General features: G+C 39.8%; 1 protein-coding gene across 9 annotated transcripts in view; it reads left to right on the top strand.

The window, feature by feature from the left end:
- zbbx (zinc finger, B-box domain containing) overlaps positions 1 to 13,527 on the top strand; it is an 86,190-nt gene that overhangs the window by 41,342 nt on the left and 31,321 nt on the right. For all 9 annotated transcript variants that reach the window (XM_053623431.1, XM_053623436.1, XM_053623437.1 and 6 more), the window contains one exon: positions 9,058 to 9,170. In XM_053623431.1, the coding sequence (XP_053479406.1) occupies positions 9,058 to 9,170 (113 nt within the window). The remainder of the gene's footprint in view (positions 1 to 9,057; positions 9,171 to 13,527) is intronic.

Below are 13,527 nucleotides of genomic sequence, written 5' to 3' on the forward strand. Positions count from 1 at the left end.
CTCAAGAAAAAATTCAGGAGCACCTGACAAGCTATCAAACAGCTCCGGGAGATCGGTTCTAGTCCACAGTGGAAACGGGATCGAATTCACAGCTGGGATGGTTTGCTGAGTTTTCTTTGTGTGACGTCTCTTCCGTCTTCCTGCTGCTTCCATATTTAGGCACAGTATTCTGTCACGTAGCGGAATGTGAGGCGGAAGCAAGTGCAGATAAAGATGTTCTATTTAGGAATGACAGGCAGACAAATCCAAATCATTAGGCAGAAGCGTAGTCAAAACAGGCAATGGGTCAGGCAATGGGTCAGGCGATCAGCAAACAGGCATTAATAGGACGAGGCTTGAATCAGAGTCAGTAAGCGAGAAATGAGGTCAATAAACATGAAACGAAATGAGAACAAAGAACAACCGCATGGCAAAGCATTAAACTCAATACTATGCAAAGTCATATACTCTTATATACTGTGGTGTGAGTGTGTGTGAGATTGGAAACAGGTGTGTGTGATTAGTATTCTGAAGAAGGTGAACATGTGTGTGTGTGGGAAGTGTAGTCCATGGTGGCCATGTTTGTAGGCTGCTGTGCAGGATGGGAAATGTAGTCACTGGTTTGCTGTGACATGACAGCCAGGATATCAAGATATTTCATTATCCCTTTGACATAATGTTGTTAATTTAAAGTTTAAAAAGCACCATTGTGTTTATATTTACAGTGAGGGGGAAAAAAGTATTTGATCCCCTTCTGATTTTGTACGTTTGCCCACTGACAAAGAAATGATCAGTCTATACTTTTAATGGTAGATTTATTTGAACAGTGAGAGACAGAATAACAAGAAAATCCAGAAAAACACATGTCAAAAATGTTATAAATTGATTTGCATTTTAATGAGGGAAATAAGTATTTGACCCCTCTGCAAAACATGACTTAGTACTTGGTGGCAAAACCCTTGTTGGTAATCACAGAGGTCAGACGTTTCTTGTAGTTGGCCACCAGGTTTGCACACATCTCAGGAGGGATTTTGTCTCACTCCTCTTTGCAGATCTTCTCCAAGTCATTAAGGTTTCGAGGCTGACGTTTGGCAACTCGAATTTATAACAAATTGTATATTTTTTGAGTATATCAAACAAGTAGCCCTCTAGACTATTTTATCCCTTCAGGGAGCTCTCACTCACAAAAAGGTTGGAGACCCCTGGGTTAGATTTATGTACAGGAATTATAAGTACAGTAAGACAGTACAGTGTGTGTGTGTGTGTACTTATTGCTGGATGTAAAAGTGTTTTATTTTTGAGGCTGTTTATGGCATGGTCTCTCTCTCTCTCTCTCTATGTGTGTGTGTGAGAGAGAAGAGCTTCAGGGTAGCTTGAAATAGAGAGAATAAAGACAAATAAAGTAAAAAGGATAGAATGAGCCAGAAGGCTGAACACAGTTGTGTGTTAAATTGCTGTTTTAGAGTAAGGAGAGGATTTGGAGTAGTGAATCAAATTTGGATTTCTGTCTCTCAGCCACTGCAGCTCTCGGTTCCTCTATTATAATAGAAACACATTGCATTTTCATATCTGCATTGCTATAAACACTTAGGCAGTTTTCAATTCCAGACCATTGCAGATCTCATTTAACTCATTAGCTCATTAATAAACACTTCATGAGAATAAAATGGGTTAGAATATGTTGGAGAGTGTGTTCGGTTGCTGCTTACTTAGTTTGTCCTTATTAGTTTGCATGTTTAGTATGTTACTTGACTTAACACACCACATTTAATTTTAGCAGACAGCTGAAATTAATGAACATCTTTCCTGGCTTAGTACCTTTACAAAGATTTATTTATTTATTTATTTATTTATTTATTTATTTATTATTATTATTATTATTATTATTATTTAGAATTTTACCAAGTAGCATTGTTTTAACATTTTGGGCCTTAGGTTATAACTGAAAACATGCACCTAGCCTCTATAAGGTGCAACATTACTCAATTGTAACACTCTATGATTCTGTTATGTATTTTATGCATTTTCTCTTGTATTTTGTGAAGAAGATAATGCTTTCTTCATAAATGAACATTCTATGCATGGTCTAGGTTTATGGGATGCCATTTTGTAATGGCACATGTAAACTCAGGAGCTCAAGCTAGGATAAACAAATTAAATACAAATTGAGCTCTTTCCTCAGGTAGCATGGATCAAACACAGATTATTAGGCAAGGTAGCATTCATCACAAATTATTATTATTATTATTATTATTATTATTATTATTATTATTATTATTTTAAATTCACTGTTAATGTAATATTAGTTTAATCTTTCCTAAAAAAAAAAAACTTTTGGCAAAGTGGTTTCTGTGGGTGATGACACTTTCAGATATATAACTCCTGAGGCTGTATTTGGTGTCCCTGCATGTGAACTAAGTGACCAGGGTGATTAGGGTCAAGACTTTAGCTCCAAGCTCACCTGACCATCTAATCATTGCCTTAAGAAGTTCTAATCAGCTAAAACAGGTGTATTAGATTTTGGTTGGAGATGAAACCTTCAGGAAGGTAGATCTCAAGGAAAAGGGTTGGTGACCACTGCTGTACAGAGTTAGGTTACTGAACAATTTTAATTATGAACTCATGGACTCATGTCCATTGTGTACCATCCATCCATATTCAACCACTTACTCCTTTTCAGGGTCGCAGGGGAACCTGGAGCCTATCCCAGGAAGCATTGGGCACAAGGCGGGGTACACCCTGGACAGGGTGCCAGTCCATCGCAGGGCACAATCACAATCACATACACACCCATTCATACACTACGGACACTTTAGACACGCCAATCAGCCTACCATGCATGTCTTTGGACGTGGGAGGAAACCGGAGCACCCAGAGGAAACCCCCGCAGCACAGGGGAGAACATGCAAACTCCGCACACACGGCCCCGGCGGGAATTGAACCCCGGACCCTGGAGGTGTGAGGCAAACGTGCTAACCACTAATTTAATAATCAGGTTATAGTCAGGAAGTGATGAGTAACTGTGTGTATAGTGAGAACATTATAACACCTTGAAGAATGCCAGTGCTGAGTGTTATATGACGAGAGATTCCACACTCACCACCTGAGATCTATTAGATGGAAAGTCAAAGATTCAGTTGCAGGTGTTAGTGGGTAGACCACTGTCAGGTAGTTTCCTTACTAGCTTAGTGGGGTTAACTGAAGCTGTAGTCCAGAAGTCCAGGAATTCCATTTGTGCAGGTGCTTGAGGGAAGATTGAAGAGTGATGTATGCTGTATTGTCTACAGACCTGTTTGGATGGGAGATATACTGCAGGGATTCAAGGGACTATGAAATTTGCTTGTTGATATGTTTCTAGCTTCTTGGCTTCTTCATGGCTACTGCTGTGAGTACAACTGGTCTATAATCATTGAAACCTGTTATTCAGGCTTTTTTTGAATATTATAGTAGTGTTTAAAAGAGTGTAGAGTGGTCTTTTGCATGAGTGAAATATTAAATGTGTCTACCTATATTCCCCCCAACTGGGCAGCACAGGTTCCCTTTCAAAGGGAACTCAACGTTACGTGAGCTTCACCTTGTGGGAAGCACCCTCGCCTGTGACTGGTATGTGAAGCTTGTAAGAAATAATGCCTTTTTATAGGCCTGCCTTGGTCATGTAACATGGCAATTAAGTATGTCGCGTGATTATTAAACCGGCACCTGTGAACCATGCCTTAGTATCTTCAGTGAGACTGCATGTCAGTTGTTTTGTGTGAATGGTCGCAAAAAGACTCTTCATTTCTTCTCCAATAAAAAAAATCTCTTTACTTTTCTGTCCCTTTAAAAAAAAGAAAAAAAAGAAAAGTATGAGTGAGGGAGAATTCAGGAAGTGTGTCATGCCTTGTCCTCGTTTTATTACGGGGATGGATGGACACACTTTCTGTGTGAAGTGTCTGGGGGTGCAGCATGCCACAGCGGCCCTTGAGAGGGCTGACTGCATGCATTGTGAGCACTTTATAATCAGGCAGCTCCACTCGCAGCTCACTCTCTTCTCGGCCTAAGGGAGTTGGGTTTCAGAGCCTCACGGATCTGGGCCAGCCTCTGCTGAGGCAGCCAGCCGGCTCAGGTCCTGGGGATGTCATATGGATCTGGAAGAGGAGCCGGAGATGAGCACTGCTTTATCTCTTGCTTCCGTCTCCCGGGTCTGACTCAGATGATGATCAGATGATCGAGATGCTCTCATCCACATGAGAAGCTTGGGGCTCAGGTTGAACCTCAAGAAAAGTATGCTTTCTCCAATGCAGAGGACAGCTTTTCTAGGGGCAACCGGAATGTGGGGGCAGACATCCTGTCAAGGCAGGGGGCTGAGGCCTGGGGATTGGAGGATCCATCCACAAGTGGTGGAGTCTGTATGGCGGAGGTTCGGCCAAGCAGAAGTGGCTGTGTTTGCCTTCGAGGAGATAACACACCGCCTGCTGTGGTTCGCCCTCTCTCCACACTCACCATTGGGGCTGGATACCATGATGCACACTTGACCGAGGTCATGTCTGTATGCTTTTCCCCTGATCACTCTGCTCCCACAAGTTCTAGCGAGAGTTCACCAAGACTGTCTGTGTCTGCATCTCAAATATGGTTCTCAGAGATAATATCCCTGCTATACGTCACTCACTGGGAGATTCCCATTCACAGGGATCTACTGTTTCAAGTCAGAGGGTTGATTTATCAACCTCGGCCTGAGGTCTGGAAACTGTGGGTCTGGCCCCTGATGGGCACACGCTCATAGATTCTGGTCTCTTAACTGAGGTTGTAGAGACCATGTTGAATTCTACAGCACCATCCACAAGAAAATTGTATGCACTCAAGTGGCGACTTTTTGTCTCATGGTGTGAGGAACGTCAGTTAGACCCAGTAAACTGCGCAATTACTACAATCCTGGAGTTCTTACAAGGACGTTTCTTAGCAGGGTTGGCTCCTTCTACAATCAGGGTCTATGTGGCCGCCATTTTGGCCACCATTTTGGCCAGCCATGCCCCTATTGATGGAGCCTCTGTGGGGTAACATCCTCCAACATCTAGGTTTATGCAGGGTGTCAGGCAGTTGAGGTCCAACTGTGGACCATGCATACCTTCCTGGGACTTGTCTGTGATCCAGGAAGGTCTGTCAGGTGCCCCATTTGAGCCATTAGAGTCAGCCTCAAAGAAGCTTCTGACTCCAAAGGTTGCTCTTCTGCTGGCCCTGACATCTCTCAAGTGAGTAGGAGATCTACAAGCTCTCTCTGTTGCCCCTTCCTGCCTTGACTTTGCCCCTGGATTAGCCAAAGCCTTCCTATATCCTAGGCTGAATTATATTCCTAAAGTGCCTACGTCTGCTGCCCAGCCAGTAGTGTTGCAGGCTTTCTGCCCTCCTCCGTTCCCCACACCGAAACAAGAGAAACTGCACCTACTGTGTCCAGTAAGGGCTCTCTGTACTTGCCTCCACCGCTCCAGCCAGTAGCATAAGTCGGTGCAGCTGCTGGTCTGCTTTGGGGGCCACAGTAGATGTGATGCTGCACATCTCTAATTGGTTAGTGGAAGCAATCTCTATCACTTATGAGGCACGCGGTCTTGCTACGCCTCTGGGCATAAGGGCTCATTCCACTATCGGGGTCACCACCTCGAAGGCTTTATCCAAAGGGGTACCTTTGCAGGGTGTGTGTGCTGCAGTGAGGTGGTCTACGCCACACACATTCAATCGATATTACAGTCAGGACATGCCTACCCCGGGCTGGAGTGTTTTGCAGTGACCAGGCCATAATCTCAGTATGACGGAGTGGGTATTCTCGTTACCACAGCATGATGCTCACGCAACATTAAGTTCCCTTTGAAAGGGAACATCTGGGTTACCCCTGTTCTCTGAGAAGGGTACGAGACATTGCATAGCTTTGTCTTACTGGGGCATGTCTGTGAATTGTGTCTTCGCTTCAGATAATAGAGGCTGATATCGTGGTTGACAGGTGCATTTTTAAAAATATCACATGATGTGCTTAATTGTCATGTCACCTGACTACAACAGGCCTATAATTAGGCGTGATTTCAAGCTTCAGATACCGGTCACGCGTGAGGGTGCTTCCCACAGTGTGAAGCTCATGCAATGTCTTGTTCACTTCTCAGGGAACAGGGTTACATGCGTAATGCAGTTGTTTTCAATACCCTTGATGAAACATCATAAGGTCCTGCTTCCTGCTTTTGTCTAGGTTTACTTTTTTGACTGCATGCTCTGCGTAGTTTGAGGCTTCTTAGTTTTGACAACTGATTCCCCAGATGTCAACTGTGATTGTATTTAGAACTATCCAGATTAAAAGCATCCATCTAGGTGACAATTTTCAATTCTAAGCAACTCTTGTAAGGACAAGCCACAAACACCACCATCCTCAGCCCCTACATATGCGATTTAGAAGCTGCGTCTTCTTTCTGTTTACAGATGTGACATAACCACACAAAGTCCATGCAAAGTCCATGCAAATGATGTCAGACTGATGTTTCCCATGAAATCGGACCAGACAGCTAAAATTATAAATCATTGTTATAAACTTACCATTGCGAATTGGGGTAAGGTAAGGAGACAGTTTTGAACACTGATTTTTTACATACTTGCTCAATAATTGATTTTTGTTAATTTTGAACCAAAAAAGTTTGATACTGCAGGTTTAAGTATTCTATTTTAGTTTCTTTGATGGTCCTTGATAAATCATAGCTAAGTTATTTCTGCTAAAGGGGGCAATACTAGCTTCTGAGGCCAAGGGTGTACTTACTTTTTTCCACAGAAGAATATTATATCTAGTGATATTTCTGTTGAATAAATATTTGAAAACGCTAATTTTCCTTGTAGTTTTGTTTACGTGCATCAACTTTATTAATAGCCACTGTTTCAAAGAGGATAAAATGTTTTCTTGTCCAAATATGTCATAAAAGCCAACAATTTCCATAGGATGTGCTTATTTTTTCAGATGACTGTGTGTTTCTTCTTCTGCCTAACGAATGTATCAAATAATTATTTTTTAAATTTTAATATTTTTTGCTTGTATTTTTATTCTTTAAGACTATAAGCCATTATTTGTCACACTGTTTGGCTTTTCAGTTGGCTACAATTTCACAACATGCTTGAGATACATTGACATACCTTATGGCAAGTTTGGCTAGCTATGCGAATCTCGTTATTGTACCTACACACAGTTAGCTAACCCACCCTCTGCTGTTTGTTTGAGTTAGCTACCCAGCAACATTCCAGCTGTCCTGATTAGGTTATAGTATAGTACAAATATTAGCATAGCAAATTCACTGACGTGGGCAGGAAGGGGAGCTCATTGCGATCATTATTGCTGAGAGTCACATATTTAATCTCTAAGGAAGATCAAAGACTGTAATGCTGTAATTCGGCTGTGGGGAATATCACAAGATTTGTTCAAGTGTTTGGTCTACTAAGATTCTATAGTATGTTTCTTACACAGGGACTTCTATGGCAGACAATCCACATAAATTTAATAAAAATGTGTTCTATTGTTTATATGGTGATGTTTTCTGTAAGAACTTTGTTTAGCATTCCTGACATGCTAGGAGTCTTCAGTGTCAGCACTAAAGTTACCTCTAAGAGTTAGCGGTAAAGCCATAATTTTAAGTTTTCAAAAATTGGGAAGACATATTCTTCTTATATAACTAGAAAATTCTTAGTGTTCGTGAATTGCTGTGGTAGAGCAATAATTTTGCGGTGTGCAATCAATTATTGGTAAATAAATCTATAAATACATTTATCATAATTAAAATGATAATTTTATATATATATTCCATGAATAAAGTTATGTGTAATAGAGTGGAATGACACAGGAATATATATATATATATATATATATATATATATATATATATATATACTAATATTTATTATGTGACAGATATTGTGATATCAAACAATTGCAAACACAACACAGGTTTAAAAAAAAAACTTTGGTAAATATAGGTGTGCAACAATTATTAGCACCCCTATGAATTCATATTAGAAAAATATATTTGAAGTATATTCCCACTGATATTTAATTTTTTTAGTACACCTGGATGAACAGGAAAAGGAAATTGTTCAACCATGTCTTCCTGTTTCACAGTGGTATAAATATGAGGTAACAATTATGCAAAATTCCCCTTGTCGTTTATAACAATGGGTAAGACCAAGGAATACAACTTTGATTTGTGTCAAAAAGGTTGTTGAGCTTCACAAAGAAATGGCACTGCATATCACCCTAAAAACACTATACCAACAGTGAAGTTTGGAGATGGAAGCATCATGGTGTGGTGCTGTTTTTCATCACATGGTACTGGAACACTTCATATAATTGAAGGAACGATTAATGGAGCTCTTTCCCGGGAGATTCTTGAGAAGAATCTTCTGCCATCCACCAGGATGATGAAGATGAGATGTGGGTGGACCTTCCAGCAGGACACCGATCCAAAGCATACAGTAACGGAAACTCTCAATTGGTTTCAGAGAAAAAAAATCAAGGCATTAGAATGACCCAGTTAATCACCTGACTTCAATCAAAGATTTAAAGACAATATGTTTAGAAGAATGGGCCAAAATCACACCTGAATACTGCGGCTGATTAATTTTTTCATTTTTTATACACTAAGCGTCTTGAAGCTGTCATTACAAACAAAGGCTCTTCCACTAAGTATTAAATAAATTTCATTTAGTATGTTCAATACTTTTTTCCCATGTCATTTCACTTTATTACACATAACTTCATTTATGGACTTGTTTGGATTACTTTATATGTGTGGATTTCTTGAGTTAACACCAAAGTCTGGTGAAAATTCCATGTGAATAACCTCACTGGATATATATTTACTGAAAAAAATGTTGATGCATTCAATACTTATTTTCCCCACTGTGTGTATGTGTGCGTGTGTGTATGTGTGTGTGTATATATATATATATATATATATATATATATATATATATATATATATATATATATATATATATATATATAAAATCAGTGACTCGACACTGTAGTGATGAGATCAGATTATGAGATTGTACACTGATTCTCATCTTCTTTATCTTCTTCAGAACAAAGGATGAATCTTTCCAGTTGCTTTCCACCCCGAGATCCCCACAGGACCTGATTACAGACACTTGCACACGGCCTGTTGAAGAGACCCATGAGACTCATGAACTGACAGGTCAGCACTGTTCCATTCCACACAAAAATGGAAAGATTGCAAAGGAAACCGTTATGCATATATGTGTGTTAGCCACAGGCAGTGATTCAATCAATAAATGAAATCCTACCTACCATGCCTACTAAATGGCCTCACCAAGAATTTCAAACACATTTCAAAAAAGTTCGTTTCACCCCCTCACTGCTCAGGCCTTTGGAATTCCTGTAGCAGGTGCTGCCAATCAATCACACTTACACCACTGAAGGCTATTCTCAGAGCTTTTATCACAGTGGAGAGGATGTCTAATGGCTTGACTGGGGCCTCTGACAGCAGAGGAACACGTACACATTGAGATTCTGCAGGTGGAAAGAAGAAAAAGAGTAGAAAAAAGAGTGATGAAGCTTGCATCTCACTTAAACACTGTAACTTTGGGTTCCAGCATCACCCCCAACACTTACTCACACCTTGTATGTGTACACTAATTATTTTCTGAGACTGAACATTATCATGCACAGCTAACTGATTGAAAATGTACTATGTACATGTCTTCCTACGGTGTATCAAGCTTAAAATATGACTTCAGAAATGGGCAGATTTAAACCTCTTCTGTGAATCTGACAGTTTGTCACTACGTTGATTGAAAAGATCTTGAATATATTTAAATTATTCTTCTGAGGATTTAGCTTTTTTATTACAGTCATGAACACTTCCCATTTGAATTGCGAGCTATTTCTTAAATCTTACACAATACACTATATCCTTGGACGAGACACCATGTGCCTGACTATGTAGTACAACCCCAATTCCGAAAAAGTTGTGACAGTATGGAAAATGCAAAAAAACTAAGTCATTTGCAAATTCAGTTCATCCTGTACTTAATTTGAAACACATTATTTAATATTTTACTTTGTGAATTATATTTATTTTTGAAAATACACACACATTTCAAATCTGATGACTGCAACACACTCCAAAAAAGTTGGGACAGTTGACTGTTTACCACTGTGAAACATTAGCTTTTCTTTTAATAACACTTATTAAGCATTTGGGCTCTGTAGACACCAGTTAGTTAAGTTTAGCAGGCGGAATTTTTCCCCATTCATCCATTATGCATTTCTTCACCTGTGCAACTGTATGGGGAATTCGTTTCCTTATTTTTTCGGTTCATAATGCACCATACATTTTCAATCGGAGACAAGTCAGGATTGCAGGCAGGCCATGGTAGCACCCGCACTCTCTGCTTACAAATGTGGTTTGGCGTTGTCCTGCTCTGGATTGCAGCATATGTTGCTCTAAAATGTGTACATATATTTCTGCATTAATGGTGCTCTCACAGATGTGCAAGATACCCATGCCATGGGCACTGACACACCCCCATACCATGACAGATGCTGGCTTTTGGACCTGAGCTGATAAGTGTGGTGTTTTTCCTCTTTGGTCTTTTTCCTCTTTGGCCTGGAGAACACAATGGCTGTTTTATCCACAAAACATGACTCCAATGTGCTACTGTCCATCTCAGATGAGACCGAGCCTAGAGAAGTCGGTGACACTTCTGGACAGTGTTGATATATGGCTTCTGCTTTTCATAGTAAAGCCTTAACTTGCATCTGTGGATGCAGCAGCGAATGGTGTCGTCTGACAAAGTTTTACCAAAGTATTCCCGAACCCATGTCAGGATATCCATTACAGACTTATGATGGTTTTTAAGACAGTGACGTCTGAGGGATTGAAGATCACATGCATTCAGAAGTGGTTTTCGTCCTCGCTCTTTACGCACCGAGACTTGACCAGATTTGTTGATTCTTTCAATTATATTGTGCACTGTAGAAGGTGAAATGCCCAAAATCCTACCGATTTGTCTTTGGGGAATGCTCTTCTCAAACTGTTAAATTAGTCGCTGACACATCTGTTGGCAGATCGGCAAGCCTCAACCCATCCTTGCTCTTGAAGGACTAGGCCTTTTTTGGAGGCACCTTATATACAATGATTAGACAATTGCCTCACCTGTTTTACATCACCTTCTTATTTCAACTTGTCACATTGCTATTAGTCCTAAATTGCCCCTGTACCAACTTTTTTGGAACCTCTTGCATGCATCATTTTCAAAATAAATGTTATCTTCAAAAAACTATGCAGTTGATTAGGTAAGACATCAAATACGTTGCCTTTATATGTTTTTTGTTTAAATACAAGTCCAAGTACATTTACAAATCACTCCTCTTTGTTTTAATTAGAATTTTCCATACTGTCCCAACGTTTTCAGAATTGGGGATGTACTTGGATGTTTGTGTGATACTAACAACTCAAATCAAACTCTGCTGGCACTACAGAAAGTAGGCTAAAACCAGGAAGCACATTTCACATACATTTTCTTTATGTTTGTCTGAGTGTTCATAGGGAACCTCTCACTACATTTTCCAGTGTGAACGTACAAAAAAATTGAGAAGTATATGATCTGAGACATAGCTCTGGTTATTTCATTCCTACTCTGTTTTTGTTCATGGTGCCTGATCATTTGTATCGCCTTTCTAGTTGTCTCACTTTGTTCTTTTGAAATTGCAGTGTTCTCTGCAAAGTCTTGTTGTTTTATACTGTTTTTCATGCTCTACATCCTTTTTGTCTTGTACTTCTTTATTCTCAGAACCTTGTAATATAACGGACACAGAGGGGTGGTTCGTATCCTTGTATAAGAGGTTTATTAACAATCCATAGTATACAGTATGAAAACGCAGTCAATAGAACAGGCAAGGAACAGAGTACAGATCAGATACAGGATTGCGAGAACCAGAGGAATGTCCAAAGAACAGGGAAAAAAGGATGAGAAGCAGGGGTCATACAAACAAAGGCTCAGAACTTACACAATAACTATTCGGCTGGGTTTTGCAGTTACTCGAACTGCCCATGTGCTATTTATACTCTTGGAGTGGGAAGTGTCTGCAACAATTGAAGATGAGTTGTAGAATTCAGGGGAAGATGCCCTGTACTGGTGTGTTGGTGAATATTCCCTGATAGACATGACACTTGTTTTGTTTGTTCACTGTTATATTTGGCTTGTTTCTTTAAAGCTTCCATTCTGTGGCTTTCCCACTAAAAAGCAACAGCTTAGACTTGCAAAAAATGTATTCGTAGCTAGTTTATGTTGATTAGTTAACTAGCAAAACCAAGCTAAAAGTGGTCTTGTTGATTGCATACTTGCATACATTCCAAAACAAGTCTTGGACAAAGCATCACTCAGAGTTTAGTGATAAAAAAATCCCAAATTTTGTACATCCCATGGAGAACTATTAAATCCATGGAGAAAAAAAAATATGGCACAACCAACTAGAGGAGGCAGACAGAGACTGGGCATAGAGGACATTAGTCAGAGAATCAATCAAAAAGGCAAGTGTAACTATGAAGGATCTGGAGAGACTGATGGAAAAACCTGTTCACTGGACAGTCACAGCCTGCAGCCTGGACATGATACAAGGTTGGACTTTTTGGAGGAGTGGTGAGAAGAATGCAGTTATTGAAAAAAAGACATTTAAATGTATTTGTTCCAAATTCAGAAGACATGGAATATGAGACTGCTATAATGAGACCAAAATTGTACTTTTTGGCCTCGCTACAAAGCAGTACTTTTGGTAGAAACACAACACTGTTCATCACCCCAAGAACATCATCCCCACAGTGAAACATGATGGTGGTAGCATCATGTTGTAGAGATGCTTTTCATCAGCAGGGACTGGGAAACTGGTCAGGTTTGAGGGCACGTTGGAAGGACCCAAATACAGGGCAATACTAGAAGAAAACTGTTCCAGTCTGCGAAAGACTTGAGACCTGTGCAGAGTTTCACTTTCCAACAGTTCAATGTGCCTAAGCATACTGCCAAAGCTACACTGTAGTGTTTTGAAACCAAGACCATGAATGTGTTAGAATCGCCCAGTCAAATCTGTGGCGAGACTTGTTGCTCACCAATAGTCTCCATCCAATCTGACAGAGCTTGGGCAATTTTGCCAAAAAGAATGAGCAAAAATATGAGGATACAGATGAGCAAAGCTTATAGAGACATGCTCCAGAATACAGCTGTAACTGCAACCAAAGGTGGGTCTAACAAGTATTGACCCAAAGTGAATACTTATGTAACCACCAATTGTCTGCTTTTTTATTTAATTAAATTTGTGTCAAAATGAAGACTATCTTCCACTTTCAAGTTTTAGCCATATTGTGTAAATCAAATGGTAAATATTCAAATTGTCAATATCAGTTCTAGGTTATAACACTACAAAATGTGGAAAAGTTCAAGGGGGTAAATAAAAGGCACTGTAAATATAGTTGACTAAATTTTTTTTGCATTATTAAATCCTTCCTGTCTCAAATGTATTGTCTGAAACATGCT

This window comes from Ictalurus furcatus, chromosome 4, assembly GCF_023375685.1.
Source record: "Ictalurus furcatus strain D&B chromosome 4, Billie_1.0, whole genome shotgun sequence".
NCBI classification, from domain to species: Eukaryota; Metazoa; Chordata; class Actinopteri; order Siluriformes; family Ictaluridae; genus Ictalurus; species Ictalurus furcatus.